Source organism: Lissotriton helveticus, chromosome 6 (genome assembly GCF_964261635.1).
Source record: "Lissotriton helveticus chromosome 6, aLisHel1.1, whole genome shotgun sequence".
In the NCBI taxonomy this organism is placed as follows: domain Eukaryota; kingdom Metazoa; phylum Chordata; class Amphibia; order Caudata; family Salamandridae; genus Lissotriton; species Lissotriton helveticus.
This window is the reverse complement of record NC_136067.1, coordinates 754,848,616-754,870,428: the sequence shown is the minus strand read 5'-3', so window position 1 is coordinate 754,870,428 and position 21,813 is coordinate 754,848,616. Positions and strand designations below refer to the sequence as shown.

Here is a 21,813-nt window from a genome sequence, read left to right as displayed (position 1 = left end):
CCTAATAAATCACTGAATTCACAACTTCTAAAAACTGGACGCAAATTATTCCCATTCCAAGACCTTTCCCACAGCCCTGCTCCTAGAGGCATGGCCAATACCCAACTTAATTGTGCTAATTTTCTCAACACCAAAAGGGCGAAACCTTGTGGCTTCCCCTAGCGAGATGTGTCCTGGATCAGGAGGGAGAGAGGCATTCTAGCGCGTTTCACTCTTTTTCTTGCGAAACGTGTAGTTTTCCATTACCCAAGGAATCGCTGATGTGAATGAATATGAAGCAAGTTTCAATCAGTTTAGTAAAGGATTCTAACTATGATCAATGATTAACACATCACTCAGCATAGTAACCGCAGACCCCTTGCTGCTCTTTGTGCTGATGCGCTAACAAACAGGCCATGGAGCATGAAATAGGGAAAAAGCGGAGCCATCCTCCTGTGGTGAGCTGAGAAGTGTCTGAATATCTTTCAAGTACTGTCAAAGAAGCCAATGTTGAGCATTTATCTGTGTATGTGCCAACACATAAAGTGAAAAAATTCCAGGATACACCTATATGGTGAATTTGTCGTATGTGCATTTGCAAAGCACCCTGAGAGGGCACAGAAATTAAGAACGTGGACGGATTCTCAAATCACAGAACATGATTCAAATGATAGAATGCATTTGCTTGTAGTCAATATGCAATAGCTGAAAGTCTGGGTAACAAAAAGGCCCGAATTACAACCATTCTGGTAAAGCAGGAATACCCTCTCAAGTTGAAAGATTTGGTAAATATGCCTGGGCAATAGTCACAATATTTGCAAAGGCAGATACAAAAATCATATGCATGCACTGGCAGTGGCGGCTGGAGAATTTTGAAAGTGGTAGGGTGTAATACGTGCAATGAGTTCACCTAATTGTTTGCAAAAATTTGCTTTGAGTGATACCTATACGTTAAGAATTACCTTCAATTGCCAATGCCAGAATTTTTTCATCGGTACTCCCTTATGCCAAGAATTACATATAATATGTCAGTACCAAATGTTGGCATTGATAATGGCAAATGAACCATACATGAACCATATAGCATTAATAACATCTAGTATTCAGAACTAGAACTTTATCATGGTTATGCTTCTCCCAACCCAAGCCCCTAGCCTCAATATACTATGGTTGGCCTCTGTGAGGTCAAAAATTGTCTCCTGTATGCCAGCACCAGCATTTTGCATAAAATAACATACAGCATGTTAAGGCCTGCATTTTGCAATGGGTGCCATGCCATCCCTTTTGCCATGATTTACATCCAAGATGCCAGCAACATAATGGTACCTTGAGTGTCCCATAAGCCAAGAATTATCTTGAGTATGCCATGACCCACCCCGTCTCTCCTGGCTCTACGTCACTCATGCTCTTTTGTTCATTCTCACTTATACTCACTCACTGTCACTCAAAATGCATTCACTGTCACTGATTCTCACTCTCACAAACACACTTACACATATTCATCCTTTCACATTCCATGACTCCCTCAACTGCTGATGAACAGGGGCTCTGCATTGTACTGCACTTTGGTGCTCTTTTGATATAGTTCACTCGAAAACAGCGCAGAGACACTGGGGGCACCCCTTTGCAGCACAGGCCATTCCTGGCTTAATCTCTTGGTTCACCTGCTTGCTCTGGGGGCTCCATATGCAGAAAAATGCTGATTCTCTCCTTCTGGACAGTTTCTCCTCCTGCATTGCTAGGCACACTCCTTCCTTCTCTGCACAAAGAGACCAGCTTCTAGGCAGATGGTCAGCTCTTCTAAGAGAAAATGCAGCCTTCAGAAAATGTTCCCCACATCTGGAAGACTGGCTTTCAGGCACAAAGAAGCCCTGGCTATACAGATATTTCTAGAGTACTATGCAGAGCACTCCCTTCTTTGATTTAGATGAACATAGGACTAGACAATGTGAGGGGGTGAAGATCTCACTTTGATGCAAATTGTCCATACAGGGGATGTGGATCCAATGTCTAAGGTTTCATGACCAAGTTTGGTTGTTTACCGTTTAAAATGCCATTTCCAGACTGCTAGATACACCATTTGTGCAAAGTGATGTTTCTCACAGCCGGTAGCAATGGCACTGGCTCTAAGCTGGAGTACACAAAACAGGGGCACTATACAGTGTACGTTCTCGGCACTTGTGTGTCAGAAGCCTTCCTGAAGAGGTAATCAGAGATGGGCAAATGGACAAGCCTATCCACCTCCTCATATTAAAAACAACAAAAACTGCAGTTCCACCCCTCATTCCTATCATTCACCAGAAGACAGAGCTCAGTATGAACTAATCAACAGTCCTTTGCTAAGAAGTACTTTACAGAATTTCTTAAGAAGGCTCTGTCGTTATCCTCCTTATTTCAGTGTCTGAGCCTTCAACCTCAAGCCACAGGAATGGTGGCAATGCACGGCCACTGTCTGGGGAAGCTATATTCACCATCCTTGTTATGCTGAACCAGGGGCATCCAAAATAGATCTCACTGGCCCCAGTACTTAGACTCATAAAACAGAGTTCTAATATCATACATGTTCTGCACATCACTGCACAAACACACACCTGACATGCACAGTGAACGTTAGTACAAGGTTTCGGGTTTCACATAATAGTGGAACTTTACACGAGAGGGTTTAGGAGCCTGCTCTCTCACTGACAAGAGAGAAAAAGGTTTGTCCACACTAAAAATTCATAAAATGCAAGACACTGTCACCACCGCTCAACAAGATGTAACCAGGCAGGGACAGTAGTCAACGGCCTACTATGAGGGCACACTTGGTGTGGCCCTAGAGGTAACACAACAGGTTCTTGAAATGCATTCTCGGGGATAGGCCTGGATCTTAGCACACACGCTACATTAGTGTGACACCAGGGCCAAAATAAATGTCAGTGTATTAGATTCAAGTGCAGTCAAGCACAGGCACACGCCCGTTGAGCACGAAGAGGACAGTCAAGTCCCAAAAGATATGTAACTAATTGGAATTGCCTTACCCTATTTCTGTGAGCTATCTTAACACTGAAGTGAGTAATTCATGCATATAACGAGGCTGCCCATGGTTAAGCTTTGGTATGATTTACTATACTGTAACTATAAGATTCTGCTTCTCAGTCATGCCTATAGTATTATTCTGTTTATTTTATATATCTTTCCTAGAAAGTCATGCCGAGAGAGCATAGTATCTTGCTGGTCCCAAGGGAAAAGAGCAGAATTACAGTGTCATTTATTCATGGATTGAAAGATGAGAATGAAAAGGACTTCGGCCTCTGCAAATGCACCCGGGTAGCATGAAAAAATGGCCACTCAGGTTAAGTATGGTACATGGTACTTGACTGACAGTTACTAGTGAAATGTGTCTCTCTATCTCTCAAGATGAAGGAAGCTATCTCCTGATCACTGTCACCCATGGAAAACAAAGGAAGGGTCAGGGAGATATAAACTGGTGAAAGGCTGCTCCGGGTGACTGCTGGTTAAGATGTCAGTCACACCAGCTCCCCAGGGCAGGATTTCAATTAAACGGATGAACATTTTAAGCACCATGTCCGCAGGCCAATAAATTACCTACCTTTGGATTTCCTGCCCTTTGTGTGTTTATAGATGCTGGTGTCCACACACACATCCAAACACACACAAACAGACCCAATTTCAGGAAACGCGTGGAACACAATACACTTAGTAGGCAGCCAGAAAGGGCTTCTGTATTATTTCCTGCCTGTTATCTAATTCAGGAAATTGAACCGAGCCTGACAAAAGAGAAAATCTTCATTTTTCACTCGCACATAAAGGCAGTCTGTTTTCCCAGCAATATGTGCGAGAAGGGATATCAAAAATATGCTGTAATCTAAAACCTTAGTTTTTCCTCTTTAGGAGTGCTCGTGAACTGAGGCGTTTTAGAAACACAGACAGAACAGCACTTTGATTCTCCCCTCAATTGCACAACTCTGGGAGGTGGGAGTGCACTTTCACCAAGGGATTAAATAAACAACTCTTCTTTTCCAGGTGCTATGTTTGTATTTTTTTCGCGGCTTTCAAAACCTGTTTTTCTGATGCAATTAGTCAGTGCACAAAAAAACACATCTGCCTTGGGATTACATGCAAAGTATACAATGTATAGTTCCCAAGCTTTGCTAAAGGTTAGCGATTAAATCCACTAATATAAGCAGTGGAATCACCTGACACAGCAAGAGGAAGGATTAGTTTTGCACCGCTCTGTTGCATGTTCCAGCTGGTAACCTCACACCAGGTAAGTTACAAAGGGAAGATTTTCCACTTCGCCAGATCACATACCGAGTGTCCCCTGAGCTGTCCACGGGGAAGTCAAAGGAACCTGACAATTTAGGGGCACTCTTCCATTCCTCCAGCTCAAGTGAACACTGAAAAGTCACAATGAAGGCGATGCTTGAAGGAGTCTGTCTTCTATGGATACTGCTAATCAAGGAGCTATTGTTATGGCCAGGAGAGGGTTTACGTCAAAACAGAAGCCACAAATATAAAGGTTATAAAATTAATGGCTATAACAATACCTCCCCACGCAGCTTTGATTCTGTAAATAAATATACCACCTAATCCCAGCTGCTAAGTGACGGCCGAATGCCGCTAGATTACTTTTTTAATGCAGTTTCACAAGTGGTGGAAGCATTAGCTTCTATCTGGGGATATTTAGGAGATTGACATTTCTGTGTAGATATTTTTTGAATGGTATTAATAATTCCAGTTTACATTTTTTAGCTCTATCTTTGAAAACTAAGGGCCAGATGTATAACCCACCAATTTGCGAGGAGCAAATTGTGTCGCATTTGCAACTCGCAATTTGCGACTTGCAAATTAGGATGCACAACAGTGTCTGAGACGCTGTTTGCGAATCAACAATGAGGTCGCAAATTGCATGCGCCATGCATATTACTGAGGCTGTCGCAATTTGAGACCCCATTGGCAATGGCTGGCACTCCAGGGATGGTGGCCTGCTGGGGTCAGCAGACCACCATGTCTGGGACTGCTTTTTATAAAAGCAGTCTTTTTTTTTTAAAGTGCAACCCGATTTCCTTAAATGAAAACGGGCTGCATTTAAAAAATAAAAATGAAACTTTTAAGTTTCATATATAAAGGGCAGGTAGTGGTTCCTTGGACCACTACCTGCCCGTAAAAAATATTTTGAGAGCCACTCACAAAGACGAAGGGGTTCCCTGGAGACCCCTTACTGTTTGCGATAGGTTTACCACCCTTCTCTGAAGGGTGGTAAACTGTGACTGTTTTGAGACCGCAATTGCGGTTGCAAAACAGTCATGCATAGCTTCAGGAGTCGCTATTTAGGGACGCCCTTGGAACACGCCTTCCTAATAGCGAGTATTTAATTCTATTTTGCAAGTTGCAAATTGATTTGCGACTCGCAAAATACGTTTAGTACATGGGCCAGACTTTTTTTTACAGTCACACATGGGTCTAAAACCCATTTGCGTCCACAAAAAACGTTTGTACATCTGGCCCTAAATACTTTAAGCCTGGATTTACATGGAGGTTTGTCAGACTATTGTCTCCTCATGAAGTTAATTACTTACCAGGTTAACCATTCAGATTTATTTTGGTTGTATTTTCACCTTTTTCATAACTGTGGACAGCATACTCAGGTCTGCAGGGAGAAGTTGAATGGCCATGTATTTCTCCATGGCAGTAGATGCTTTGATGAAAAAGGAACTATTTGGGATACTCACCTAACTGGAGAAGTTAGAGAATCCACTTATCTGTAGTTATTCAAACTAGGATTTGGGTCAAATACAAATGATCTAGCAATTTAAATGCCAGAGAAGTTTACAGAAGTTCCAAGCTTAAAATTCTGAAGACATTGCAGGTTATCCCATTCAATGCACTCATGCAAGAAACAAGGGAAAAGAAGATAAGACTCTGATAACAAATTAGCCGCAACATTTAAATATTACTATATTATTATGTTTCCCTCCTGTATGTTAATCGCAGTCAATTGGAGGATTGGGATGGAGTTCCATTATGAGGAAAACGGGAAGCCTCTAACACGCAGAGGGACGTTAAAGGGTTTTCAGCACGTACTAAATAGAAATGTGTAAAATGCTTAGACTGTAACATAGAAAATGAGAGCACAGCTCAAGCTCCCTTTGGCACATAGGAAACACTTGTTGAGTATAAAGCTATTCACAACCGTAAGCCTTTTATGTATTTCTCAGTCCCATCTTCCACTGTGAAATGTTGGTGTACATCGCAAAAGAATGCCGAAATTGGTAATCATCAATCACATAAAATATACGTTGATTCTGCAACTCTTGCGCCTCACTCAAAGCTGTCTCTCAAAATCACATAGACAAATATCTAAAATTACTTGCCAAGCTTCCCACTCTAGTGCATCTTGCCAACACAAGAACAGCCCAGGTCCAGACAAAGCCCTTTTCCCCACAAAGGTATGTTTTGCACACTAGTTGAAAAATAATTTGTGCATGTGAAAATGAGTTTCATATGTGCAAAATGGCTTTTGGTGGACTCTGTACCTGGTGCACCATGTGTTCCTCCACAGCAATTTGCAGCGCCGCTGCCAGAAGAGGTATAGCAGTCAAGGAGTACACGTTGTGCTTTATCTCTCTTGGAGCACAGGTGGTGGATTATAAATTTACATTTCCACTTATGTAAACATGAAAATGTAATGCCCAAAGGCTCTCCTCAAAGATGGGGAGAGCTGATATTATGGAGGGCATCGCTGGGCTGGACAGCAGGACAAGATGGCGAAACAGCACGCGATAGCCTAAGATTGGGCATGGCCTGCCATCTTTCCTTGTAAGAACCTAGCGCTGCAGGGAGTTCTTCTGGCGCTGGGGGTGGAGGGAAGGTGTGGCTGCAGGCCAATGTGTTTAAAGGATGTGGTGAGATAGAGCTTGGTCTCTTTGTGCTGCTGTCCTTGCTGTGACCACCACATCCAGCTGCCGGGGGATACCCGCAGCCACCAGAAGTCGCTGAGGGCTGGGTATCTTCTTTTTTGTGTTTCCCCACTCCCTGCTGGTCCAAGCCGCTCACTCCCATTTCTGCAACAGTGCCACTCCTTGGCTGGGTTCGGGGCAAAATCCTGTGACATCAGCAGACCTCTATCACCATGGTCAGGAGGATTATGAAAACAAGTGCATAACACAATTTTGGGTGCTTGCACCCCTGCTTTGTGATGCATGGTACAAATCATCTAGGCTCAGGTTCTGCCCCACATAGAAGGTACACAGTCTAAATCTGGACCAGCAGCACAAACTGCAAACATTTCAAAATGCTCCTATCCCGCGACCATCCAGCACTCCTTTGTGATGCCCGGCCTATCACTCCAGTAGCCCCTACCATCTGTACACACACCTCATTCTAATTTGACTAATTGGAGGCAGCAGCATGAAAGCCGTGTCTACAACATGCTTCAAGAAGTATAACCTTAAAAAGTAGTTTTCCAGTGCGGTGAAATCAGAATAGTACACAAAAACTTTACCTGCACACTGTTGTCAAGTCTTAGTTATAGACAATACAGATGTGATTCGCTGATGCCTTCTTGAACAACAGAGAAGGACACGCTCAACAAAGAAGCATGTCAGCAGGTCAAATTGCTTGTTATTGGCAGGTCCTACGAATGAAGTGACTGCTTTTGTACTAAAGTGTCTCTCGGTGAACATAATATCTCGGCAGCAGCTGTCCTGACATGTCAACCTGTTGCACTTATAAGATTCCAAGCTGACTCCACTGAAACGAATAGTTTCCAAAAACCTGAATAGATGTTTTGCGCTTGTAACGCGTGGCCAGTTGCATCACTCAACCATTGCCACTTAACTCACACAGCTTCATGGGAAGGTAGGCAGACACTGATAGCTTAGTTACTAAGCAAACACATAATCTGACTTAAAGAATAACTTATTGTTTTACAGCTCACTGAATTGACACTCATTTATACCACTTGCTTATATAAGCACACCAATAGAAAAAGCAATTATAATTAAAAGATGTCAGCGAACAATAAAAAAGGAACAAACATTCACCCGGATACGGACACTGTGCTGCAGTGCTGATTATATACGTTTTGAAGACAAACAAGTATGAACTGTAAAAGGCAAAGACATGCAAGTGAACACAAGAGAAACAGAAAATTGATCTTGCACAAACATGCATAAGACTAAACTGGCACAAATACCAAGTACCTTCCAATGCACTACATGAATAGCTCAAGTGAGGTGCACGCTGAAGCACAGCCAGAAAATGGGGCTATGCAACTATCCAATGATTGATAAGAGACAACGGGGGGTTACAAGTGTGTCACCATGAGCGGAACGCTAGGGCAGAGAGTAGTTCTAGAACCTAGGCACCCTTGCTCTCCCTTGGCCAATGGCTGCTCACCAAAGAGCAGAACCTGCAGCGGACAGCATAGCATTGAGTTGGGTCATTTCCCAAAAGTCATTGTGTTAGTGCTATCGCCAACTCACACCGCTCCTCCTTAGCTCTAAGAGGTGCTAAACCTGGACAAAGACCCATTCAGAACAATGTTTACTCTTTTCATCTAGACAGAATTTTACATTAGGAGGGCAATGCACTACAGTTTTGCTACTGCAGTTGGCATTAGCGTCTGCTTTTACAATGCAGGTCAGGCTATCAACGCATACGTCAGGCACAGGTATCTGAAGTCACAAATTATTGTTGTTATAGTTAAATAATTATGATGAAGTGCTCCTTTATGTTTCAATCCACTTGACTTCACTCCTACATTTATCTTCAAGTTAGCCTCATTTCACCACTAAACAAGAATTCACAAAAGGTTGTGGAAAGAGAGATAGAAATGTGCTCCACTGCTGTTACTCTTAAGTTTGGAGCAAATACCTTACATTAAAAAAAAGACAAACACAGGAATAATCCAAACAGTCCTCTACTAAAACATACGGTAGTCACATGAGTAATTATGGAATTGTTAGCAAATGTACAATCCTGCAGGCAGAAATCCACCGCAATAAATATATCATTTTGTTTCTCTCATACGAGGACAATATTTAGCCCTTAGGAGAACATAGTTTCTTAAACCCACATAAGCACAGGCCCTCCTGTTCCCACCCTGGAAAGCAGTTATGCCTGCCTTTAAGAGACATATTTTCGAGTATTTCCAGGGTGTGAAACGGCCTGCAATTGAGTTCACTAACTTCTTCAGACCCACTCAGCAGGACCACCCACAAGCCCACTCTTAACCCTGGATCAATGACCGTGGGGAAATTCCACCAAATGTGGAGTTTCTGTACTTGCAGATCCCTTCTGCAAGGTTAGCAGTCTACTTTTACTAATTCTGTGCTTCAAGAAGGAGACTTTACACTCTTAACTTTTCCTCAATATAGGGACCCAAAAAAGGGTTAAGACTGAAGCCCAGTACACTTAGATAATTGAGAAAAGAAGTAGAAACCACATTGTTAAAAACAGAGAAATGAAAACCACAACAGTGAGAAGAAGTGATGAGTATAGACTACAAATAAACCGAGTAGGTGAGAAATGATCCATGGGAAGTGTGGAAACAAGTGAAAGACAATGTACAAACAAAATCTAATGAGACATTCATGCCGAGCTGAATGTTTATAAACGTGTCTACTCTTTACACAGCTCTCGCTGCCAGCAGCCAAATGCTCCCGGTGATGAATCCGATATTGGATACACAAGTGTACTCAGCCAATCCACAAATGAGTCACACTTTTAAAAACCAAATCACGTAACCGAGCAAGAAATAATCTATATTTTAACCCCTTTGTTTCTGCTTATGTACTTCTGTGCCACAGTGCTTTTCAAACATGTAATCCGGTCACTCAAACATGGGTATTTTGATTTTCAAATTCTCCTGGCACTCTTTTAGGGCCTACCATATAGCAAGAGGGCAGCAAAATGACCAATGTGTTCTCAGTTCAGAACAGTCCATAAAGCCCTTCTAGATTTGGAAGTTAATGAGATATCCTCCACTCTGTGAAGGTAGAACTCAGTCTAAAGAAGAATCCAAAGGTGAAATGTCCTTCACCACAGGAATAGAATAGTGGATGACATTCTACCAGTGTTTGTCCTCTAGATATTGTATTGTACCTTACTATACCAATGTGGTGGTCTGAAGTGCTAACTCACATGATTAGCAGTCTACACCATGATGGGTATGTGGTTGGAAGAGTGTTTTTGTCTGCATTGATGTGAAAAGTGTTTTAATGTCTTCAATGATGAGCACAATAGTGCAGTTACTATGGAGTGATGGGTGAGGATATGTGAGAGAGAGATGTGCACATTATAATTATAGGTCTAACCAGCTTAACCATGGATGGAGTGGGATGCTGTAGGTGTGTACACCAAAAAGAGGGGAATTCAGTGAAGGCCCAGAATCCATCTTACATCATGCGCATAGCACTCCCTTCACAGGGAATAGGATTTTATGCCATGAACCAACTCTAAGCTTGTCTGTAATGTAAAATATACACAAAATGTTGTTCATTTGGTCGTTTTATTTCAAAGTATTCCCTTTTCTCATTTATCTTTTATAGAACAACATTTATTGCATAATATTTCTACAACGTTCCCAGACACAAAAATGACACAAATCTGTGGCAAACTACATCATAGGAAGTGTGCAATACAAGAAATATGACAATAAAAATTCAGAATGATTTTGCCGTATTATAACTGAATTGAATTGAACTTAAGCGATTTGTTCCTTTCTGTGTATTTACAATAATATTTGAAGCACCTGCAGCAATTAATTCTTAACCAGTTAGAGGCAATAAACATGTCGACCTAACCACGAAGGAAGGGGTTTAAAATTCCTGGGCACATGGCAGGAGGCTGCTTGAACCCACATTTCCATAATAGGATTCGCGGGGCATTTAAGTAACACGTCCAGGGGCTGTCAGGTACAAAGGAGACCCACAGCTGTCACAACAATCTGCCGCAACGCTTATTTTTTGGCCTATTTCTGCCTCTGTGCCTTGCTAGCAATCTCAACAACATCTACCAGACTGATCTGAAATATGCAGAATTGTTTGCACACATGCAGCACCATCGCCAAAGCTAATTTGTGAGGAGACAGGCTGCATATGTTTGATGGGGTTTCACAAGAAAGCACGGTTCAGTGCGAATGCTGGACCACTGAAAGGCAAGTGGTATCGCTGGGTTAGTGGCATTGTTTAAAAAGACTGTAGGCAATTTAATTCAAAACTATAAAAGTCAGTATAACATAACAATGAGGGTCGTGCCGGAGATGAGGCAGTCACCTGCACTTGGATAAGGACATAAAACAATAACAAGAACAGATTTGTTAAATGTAATGAGCAAAGAGAGGCCAGAGTTCCTTCTGTGTCAGTGAAAAATTGGAGTGAAAAGCGTGGAGATATGATATAAAATAATGCTGTAACTGGTACCATTAACTGTTAGCATGAGGTGAAGCATAAACACTAATTCTCAATTACTCGATGTGCGGCGCGATAATGGAGCGGTCTTGATGTAGGATTATTTAGATTTTTTCTGAAGACACGTTCTAAATTTCCATGACAAGCCACCCAAAACAAATATGTTCAGTTCTTTACTGTCACACTCGGTATGCCTAAAAGCCCTGGGGTTTGGCCTCTGGAATGTGATCCTGAAGTAATTCTGGCAAAGAGGAGTCGTTAATAAGGAGTTTATCCAATTATGAATGAACCTTCAGACAGAGTGTACATTGCAATCTAAGGTGAATTTGTATGGTTAGCGGTCTCAAAGATTGGCAGAGCAGACTGACTTTCAATGAGACATACAGGGGTAGCTTGCCTGGCTGCTTAACACAGACAATTTCATAAAAAATGCGGCAGAATGTTACGCACCTTAACATACAACCATTAGGTTTGTTCTCTTGCCCGGATTCAGGAACGTAATCTACTCATAGCTCACGTCTTCCACCTGGAAAGTGTGAGTCAGACAGGTGCAAACCCTGTATTTGGTCACACATTAGCATATCTTCATCACGGTTAAGTTCTATTCAAGAAAAAAATCGTTGTTCTCTTGCTCTGATAAGTTTCACGATATTCTCTGTTTCCATTATTATTCTTTGCGAGACTTACGTGTGAACAGCTTCACGTAGTAGTTTTGAGATCATGGAACATTTTATGGCCTTTTCACTCAGGTAGCCTGTACAATGATGACGAATGTGTTGTACTGGATTAAAAACGCAATAAACCCTGGAGTTGGAAAATATATCTCCAGCACTTACTCTCCTGGGGAGTCACAGAGGATATGGATCTGGCTTATGCAATGTAGGGTGCATGACGTAAAACTAAACAGAGATGCTTCTGATCAACAGATTTGCATTTTTTAACAAACACAAATGAAGAGAAATATATTTTTCTGTATTGATGATGGCCTTGCTTTAGTAGATGATATGGGGCATCACAGCAGTAGTTCCTGTAGGTCTTTAGGATTGCATACTTTCAACAATACATTGCATAGTGTTGCTTTGCATAGCTTACTTAAAACCTCATGCTGTCAGTGGCTACGGCAGAGGGATTCAAGCATTTGAAATCTGTACCAAACATGTGCCCACAAACGGTTTTGTAAGTAAATTTGTCCAAGCACCTCAAACCAGCATGCAACAAATCAGCAGATTATGCGCCGCCTCCCTATTACTTGCCCACACTGCCTGCATCTACTGAAGCAGAAGTAGAGGACGCTCCTTCTAAATCGCAGCAAAGACCTGGAACATCCAGACCATCCCCTCACTTCCGGAATTCCGAAGGGCCCTCAAGACCTGGCTGTTCGAATGAGCCTTCCGGGACCCACAAGCGCCTGGATACCCTATCACATGATTAGCAGCGCTATAGAAATCCAGATTGATTGATTATTGTGAAGAAGGACTTAAGGGACACATCTGCTCAAAGCAATGAATATAAGAGCCTAACTCTACCCTCAAGAGAGTAGGACACCAGAACTCTGCCTCCTGTGTTCCGCTGCCTTCATCTACCGCATGCATCTTCTTCTCCCATAACGTTTCTTCATTTATGCTTAATTTAACAAATGAGGTGAGCGAGGTGACAGAATGACAGCAAAATAATTAAACGCTGATATGCAAGGACAAGCTTCACGAGGCCTAAAAGGAAAATTTACTAGCAACATTTTAACCCCAACCATTACATTTCTGGGGGATATTTGGAAGTTACACATACAGCTGTGAAGAAGTAATGCAATTCACTTGTAAGACAAGTAGCTTTGCTTCTTCCCACCACACTTCTCATGCAGCTAATGACCAAAAGTACTGAAAGAGCGAAACACTAATTATCTAATGTAGACATGTTATGGACAATTAAGAATTGCTCACTCTGAAGCAACGCTAATTGTTCTTCACAGGTCTCCTTTCCTGTCCTTGCCTGTTCTAAAGAGAAGTGGCTGTAGTTTTGTGCGTACATCTTTGTCACATACTTTGTCGCAGAGTATATATCATCCGCTCTAACTCATCCCCGATTAATTTTCTTGGTTCGCAGCAATTATCTCCCCCTTTGTGTCTGACCTCTTGGTAAATGGAGTGCAGTGTGGCTGGCTAATTTTTTTTCCTGTGGATTTTAACGCCTAATTGTTTGTCCCAGGCAGCCCACAATAGCAGAGAGTCAGTTTAGTCATAAAATGGCTGAAATTGAAACAAATGTTTTTAACCGTTGTAATTGGCGGCTCAGGGAGTCAGCTCGTGATTATGTTCTCTCATTTACTCTATTACTTGGATGAGTTGGTTAGAGCTGTTAATGATCCATCTGGATCAATGTCTTTTGCTGCTGGCTATAATTTACAGCAATGCTGGATTAATGCAGCTGTTTGTGTAGACGGCTACGCCTGGTTCCACCAGCCTGGACGCGCGCTTCTCTTTTGTGACGACTCAGCACAAATGTATAACACGTAAACGCAATTACTCACGTCTAACATTTAACACTCAATACCGAGAAGGGGCTAATTAAATGGCTCTCAAACAAAGTCCTCAAACACTTAATATAAATATATTTCATATTTGTGGGCACATAATGGAATTTCACTGAGAGCAATGCTGCCACAGCCTTCAGCAGCATCTTATAACAATGCATTTACCAGAAAGAGCTGTACAGGATCTGAAACCAACCTTTCTTGCTTTGTCTCAAGTATAAAATGTCACCAACAAAATATGCACTTGTAAGGCGTAGAACACTTTGTTCTCAGAGACAGGAAAATATATGTCAAGGCTCAGTTGAATGCAATTCAAAAACTTTATTCGGAGGCAATAAGGGTCCATAAAAGTGACATTCACAATTAAAATTACTCAATGTAAAAACAAATGATAAAGCGGTGCAAAGCAATTTTTCCAGCAATATCATGGCAACGAAACACATAAAAACGTTATAAAAACATAGTGCTGCCGGTCCTTACAGCAAATCTTAGAAAGGACCCAGTATGCAATATGACTTTATTATCTGACAGCTGTAATAAAAAATTTAAAGCTAATCTACAGTGTTCAATATTGCGTCATTTCTTTTGTTAAAGCGGAATTTAGAAATGTCTAGCGTACCTTCCATAAAATGTTTTAAAAAGTGCAAAATGCATCATTGATTGTCCAGACTTGCCATCACAAGGACATGGGGTATCATCTAAGTTCTTCATAAAACTCAGCGGAAAGAACAACATATATTTTACTGTATTGGCTATAAATTGGAATAATAGGGAACGTTCCCAACATCCCCGGGTACGCCACAGATAATCAGTGGGACAATTTAGTGTGAGCAAGTAAAAATAGTTAATAATACTGGGCTTCTCAGCCTCTGTGCCTATTCTCTGTGAGTGCGAACAGTCATAAAGTGCTTATCGAACATGCCTTTTACTTAGATTTTTACATGTTTCCGGGTTGGCAAGAGCTTATTGCAAACCGATTTTAAAATATTCAGATTTAACATATGCTAACCAAGGAATTCGAAGACCTCTACCACATGACAGGCAGTCCAGTATAATGTCTCTTGACAGAGCAGCCTTCTCATTTCTCCAAATTGACAGCCATAGTAACACCATCCGAGCTCTGATCATTTCTTCTTAATAGAGGAGTACAAGCTCTTCATTGCGAATTAAATGGGAGGATGCCATAGGGGAGGAAAGAGGTTTCCTACAAAATCGATTCTCGTCGCACTGAATAGCCTCGCAATGCGAAATACCCCACACCGTAGCCATATACATTGCACTATGAGTGCATTGCAACATATATCTGTAATAAGGGGAGCAATGATAAGGGTCCAAGATCCTGAGTAGGAAAAAGTTACCCCCAAGTAATAAAAAGTGCTAATGCTACTCAGAGAGTTAGCACCAACAGATAAAGTTCAAAGTTTCTTGGACTGTTGACCACAGGCCATGATAAGTGATTTTGTAAAATTTGTGTGTAAATCCAAAGTGGCCATAAAATCCATGAAGGCAAGCACCAGTCGACGCAGGGTCCTTGGTATATGTGCCATGAGCACTGCGTCATTCGCATATAAAAGCGTTGGTAAAAGCAAGCCCTTAATTTTTGGTACATCAAGGGTAATTTTAATTAAAAAGGGGTGGAGCTCATTACTATATAAAATAAATGAAAGTGGAGCCAACACACACTCCTGTCTCACACCACGATGGATGTCTTACTAATTTGATGTCTGGGCACTCAATTCGAAAAGTAGTGTGCCAATGACTTTCTCGTACAGACGGAAGCAATAACTTGGGGATTGAAAAGTTATTACGTTAGCCTGCCCCACCCTTTCTGGCCACTTTCGGAATGTTTTGCTAATGATTACCAAGCAAGGAACTTTTTACAGACACTCAGAAAATAATGCTAAGACCATCTAAAAAACAGTCAAAAAGATTTGATTTCCTACTTGATGTACATATGTATGTGCCATGTGGCAATGCACTTGGGAAGTAATAGACAATACTTGGAAATATGTGCATCCTTTAGTGCTAGGCTACATATGTATGTGCCATGTGGCAATGCACTTGGGAAGCAATAGACAATACACGGAAATTTGTGCATCCTGTAGTGCTAGGCTACATATATATGTGCCATGTGGCAATGCACTTGGGAAGCAATCGACAATACACGGAAATTTGTGCATCCTGTAGTGCTAGGCTACATATGTATGTGCCATGTGGCAATGCACTTGGGAAGCATTAGACAATACATGGAAATATGTGCATCCTTTAGTGCTAGGCTAAACGTTTCATCAGTCATATGATGCAAAGTAATGAGCGGGAATGAAAAATTGTAGTATGTGGAAACATCAACCTGAATACATATTGAGTGAACAACTTTTATTGTTGCACGTCTTACATTTACAAGCTTAATAAATAGTAGGTGTTACTAATGCCCCAAATGAATAGTAATACATTTACTGACATTGGAAGAATGAAAGGCTGAATCTCTTTTGTGAGATTGCAAACTCTTGACCTAGAGATCATAGCAGATGTCAGTGGGGGCTGTTTAACTGAATGAGCCAACCTGGCAGTATATATTTAATTGCGAGAACATTCTCAAGGGAGCATGGCACATTTGATATGTTTTGAATAACAATACTGAGGAGTGATCTTGGGATTTTTCAAACTTCTCTGTTTGGGGGACATAAAAATAAGTTATATGTTGCTCTACTCTAGGTGTGAAGGTTTACAAAAACTAATCAGAGAGTGTCTTTCTGATTATCTCTGGATAATCAACCGAAACCTACTGAGGGTCTGACAGTTAATAAAATAAGGAAGTGCAGTGTCCTTTAACGCTTTTCTAAATATAATAACGATATACTGTGTACCGATTTATACCTGTATGTTTCATATACAGTCTTGATACAGCCATCCGCGCTTTGGCGGGAAATTGAGCACTCTACTGTAACGAAACTGAACAGGTAAAAAACCTTGGACAATTTACTAAAACATGTAGCACATAAAGAAATTCTCATTTTCTGAGACACAGGGGTGATCTATTATTGAATTCTCTCCAAAACATACCTCCTCCCAATTATTCACTATTCTTTCGAAAATAATTACCTATAGAAAGGGAGTATTACCTATAAAGCCTCAGCGAAGTGTCTTCCATTTGTTAGAAAATAGAGAAGAAAAAATATAGTTTTTTCATTCAATGTTATACCTATTTGGCTATGTTGAAGAGGGAGACTTTTGCTGATTGGGACACTTCCTTCAAAAACTGGATGTTTAGGGCCCCGACTGGAAGAGTTGGAACCAAGATGAATATCCGAGCAGAACAAATCAGACCTTAAAATTTGATCAGCAGAACATTATTTGAGTATTGGACACCAGTTTGAACTTTGAAACTGCAATGACTTACTTTGCTGTGGCTTCTGCAATCCCTGAAGGAGTTGAACGACATTATTAATAGGACATACATTACGATGCTACCACAATCAATGACAGCTGCTGAAAATCATTCACTGAGCAGAAATGTTTAATTCTCTCCCGCAGGTGATGTTAAAAAGCACAGACATTCATCAATAATTTAATTAGATTTGTATGGGTGAAGTATACAGCAAAAGCAATACCAGAACTATTGGAAGATTGTCTATTGACAATTGCCAACCTCACTCCATTGATCTACTGAGAACTAAGGTGAGTTTAGGTCAAATACTGGATTCATAGAACATGGGTATTATGATTTTTAATGTAACCTGCTTATGGTATTTAGAATGCAGGCCAGAAAAGGAATAAAGAAAACGCAAAATGATCGGCCAATAGTACGTGACTGAAACCGTGGAAGATAGCATAGATATGTTTCAAACAATAATATTTTCTTAAGTCTTTGGGTAATCAGGAGAAATTCACACATAATGTGAATGTGAGTAGACTCAAGCAAGGACATGGAAAATAGACTGGAATTCTGCTTGACTGTGCTGCGGTGGAATAGTGATCTATTCAATTATTGGTTTCTGTGGTATGTTGGCTTCCTTTTGTTTGTGGCACAAAATACAGTACAGATTTTGATAGCACGCACTACTGTTTTTAAATAGTGTAGGTCATCGTAAAGTTAATCATCAGACAGAACACATTAGATACCTCAGTGTCTCAAGAGCGGCATGACACACCGCCACAGCCCTGGAATCAAAATCTGAGAGGTTATTGCAAATTTGAGTGTGGTCAATGTCCAGTAACAGAGTATAGCCATTTCAACTTATCTGATAAATTGCGGGAGCAAAAAAGCACCAAATAACACCTTGTAATTTGCAATGATCCCTCCTTGCACACTACAGTAAAGAGCAGCAAAAGTAAAGAGCGGCAAACCACTTTGTGCAGACCATAACCATACCGATGAGACTGAAATATGTTTGAATCACGATCTTTCCTTTTTTAAACGGACAGTGAATTTGAAAAAACGAAGGCCCTGCATTCAAATTGATTTCCACATGATCTGCAGCCACTACTGAGACTGAGGTGAATTTGGTGGGACATTTGAAAGGATACAGCAGCAAGAGGGGGATCCACTGATAATCAGTAGTGGTGTATTGTTGTGTTGCATTATGCTTCAAAGAACACAGATTGGGTAAGCATTAGAACATATGATATAATGTATTGGGGTTTAGAATGATGTTCGCACATTGTAAAATGCTATGTGAGGCATTCTGAAGCCGGCTGGTTCACAGTTGGTTGTACATGCTGGTGCCAGGGGTTTTGAGAAAGAGGATTTAAGCTAAGAAACACCTGAGCATGTCGACTCTTAATAGTACTTAAAATTTATCAGGTCTACTGTAATGGCATTTGCCACCTGTGGGTAGCTAGTCCCTGTTGATTTAGACTGTTTGTGGAATAGAGGCTACACACTCTGCCCCAGCACTTTGTAGGGATAAATGATTATATCAAGTGGCTCTACAGAGGGATATCAGATTTAACGGTGATACTGACAAACGCTAGAAAAAAAAGCCAATAATGCATGTGGTGTGTGTGTATATGCAATGCAATTATTTTTCAAATCATTGTGTCAGTGTTGGATTGGCATCATACAGTATGATTTCTATTTCCTGCCACTAAAATAAACACATTATGAATGGACTATATGATAATAATAAATTATTGTTTTACATAACGCTTCTTTGCACACAAGGTATCACTATTACCCAATGTAAGGGTACCTAGATTATCACTTTGAAAAATGATTTATCATTTGTTCATCAACCAGTACCACTGAATTGAAAGTCACATATAACTTGGTCAAAGCAGAAGCCTCCAAAGTTAACAGGAAAAATCAGATTAAAATCTAAGGACTCCAATTTTTGTATATATCTGAATGGATTGCAATTTCTATCTCTGCCCCATTTTCCAACAATCTTGATATTAGTGCGAATGTGTTCTACTAAATAAAAAATAAAAAATAACTCTAACACCGATGATTACTGAATTTATCTTCCACTGATTATTAAAGTGTGCACTGTCCAATGTCACTTATCTCTGCTTAAGAGATTATTAGTGAGAACAGAAACCTAAAAATAGAAGCCTAGCGTGTCCCAGCCATACCAGATATGAACCACATTTGCTATTACACCCACTCCCCATGTGTTAGGAAACCCTTGGAGGGATTCCTATCCTTATTAAAACTCATCCTCAAATCCCAGGTGTACTATTTGGAGGTTCATCCTGAGCAACATAGTCAAAGGAACCTCAAAGAATCCTCATTTTATCAACAAACAATTCATCATCTTTGCACTAAGAGTATACGATTTACATTTTTACCAGCACACAGAAAAACTGAAATAATTTTGTCCCTCAGGGCAATATGCTACATTTATTTCATTCTACCTGTCGTGTTATGATAAATCTGTGGAATAAAGACATAAGCAATCGGCACATTCTCAGCTGAATCTCATCATTAAATCTCTAGAAATATTAAATAAACGGAAGTTTAATCCCGGGAGATAATCAGAATGCCAAAAGTGCAGCACAGTTCCCTGCAGCCTCCCCAAATGACCCAGAATCTATCTTGCGTATTCCCTGCTAAAGCATAATTTGTTTTTTCAGACAAAGTAAAAATATTCACTGTAGTTCAGAGATAAGTGAACACACAATCTAAAAACATAAATACAAACGAAAACATGGGATAACACGAAAAATTATTTAGGGGAAGAAACGATATATTACAAAGCGGACATAAACCGAGATTTTTTTTTTAAAAAGTTACTTCCCAGCAGAAAAGATTGCTTACATTTTCCTTGTGTTCTGATTTTTAGTTAATAAGCTAATGTGTCCACATACCTGCTTGGCCTGTGGTGATACCAACTGCTGCAAAGAGTCTTTGTGAAGGGCTTAAATCAGAGACCCCGTTGACTGCCTCAACCTCAAAGGTGTAGTTGGCATGAGCCAGAAGATCTAAGATAGTGACGTAGGTATCGACTAATCCACTCTGCTGAGGAACATATCCAATGCTGCTCCCACAGGGTGTGCACTCGCCCTGCTCCCAGCTACATCTCTTGCACAAAACACGGTAGGTCAAATCGTTCCTTCCACCGTTGTCCGCCGGGGGGCTCCACTCCAAGCTCACCATAGTCTGGTTAATATTATAAATGAGGTTTTGGGGCGCAGATGGAGGTCCTTGACATGAAAAAGCAATGAGTACAGTGTTAATTATCACTCCTGTGAATTCCAAAGCAAGCACATTTGTGATATATGTTTAAGCGAATAGTCAATTCTGCAAGTGCATCTGAAGTGGGAGCCTAGCATGGGAGCAACATTGTTGTAAAGCAGGAGTTGTGTTACCCGCTACCCACAAAAGCATCACAATTGCACAAATTCTCATATTTAGATGAATTTTCCAAAAAGGTCATTAGGATTTCTGTGGGAGGCAAAGGTGGCACCTATGGACACTAGCGGCTATGCAATTGGATATATGCCTGCTCTTCTAAAGCAGCAATAAAAAGCAAAGCACAAATGACAGCAATATAATTCATCTTCTTTAAAAGGGGGGGGGCAACAAAGTTACAGACATAATGAATGCTTGACTTTGATGATATTAGAATCACACAGTAAATATACTACTACATGGAGGATCACTTTTTTGTAAAAGCACAGCCCCACAGTGCTAAAAAGTAAAAACAACTGTTAGTTGTTTAGTTTAGTGACTCTCACACACTCTAGTAGTGGCATACTTGTTCAACAGGTAGAATACTTGTCCCTAAAAACTAGGATAGACTCAACCCATTCCAGAGAGCACTTTATTAGATAAATGTCTATTGGGTCGTAGTTAAAAATACCTTTAAACTACCCAAGTATCCCTCACATATTATTCTTCAACGGAACCGGATTTGTGCTTTATCTAAATAGTTGTTCTCCTTAAGACTAGTGAACCCCCTAACTACCGTTCCAGTACATTCAGTACACCTTTGTTTGGACTCGAGGCACGTCTTTATAAGTTAGTGATAGCACTTGAAAGAACAGTGTCTTTTATTCTCCATCTGAGGTCTTCATACTTTTTAGTGGCATGACTCCCTCATGTAAAACTTTATCCCCAAGAGCCTTTAGCCCCAATTGCTATCGGAAGGATTCCCTGGTGAACTGCTAACGGTTGAGAGGATCTCCGAGCTGCCATTAGTCACTACTCACTAAACTGTGCTTAAATTCTGTGACTATTAGGAAATGGGTGTGCTTTGGATGACTCTAAAGTAAATTGATTGATTGAGATTTCTTTTTGTAAATATATTATCGTTTGCATTGACCGATACTGCTGTTGTAAATGTAGGATATTTTGCACAATTTCATCAGAGCAAAGCTTACTACATCGCATTTATATGCATATGGATGTTTTCAGAACCAATCTTTTCATTGTCTTAAGTGACTGGA

The 21,813-nt window shown here is 40.7% G+C and overlaps 1 protein-coding gene across 4 annotated transcripts in view; it reads right to left on the bottom strand.

The window, feature by feature from the left end:
- The window catches only part of EPHA7 (EPH receptor A7), a 224,839-nt gene that overhangs the window by 111,607 nt on the left and 91,419 nt on the right, over nt 1–21,813 (bottom strand). For all 4 annotated transcript variants that reach the window (XM_078648247.1, XM_078648249.1, XM_078648248.1 and 1 more), the window contains exon 5: nt 20,233–20,568. In XM_078648247.1, coding sequence (XP_078504373.1) covers nt 20,233–20,568 — 336 coding nt within the window. The remainder of the gene's footprint in view (nt 1–20,232; nt 20,569–21,813) is intronic.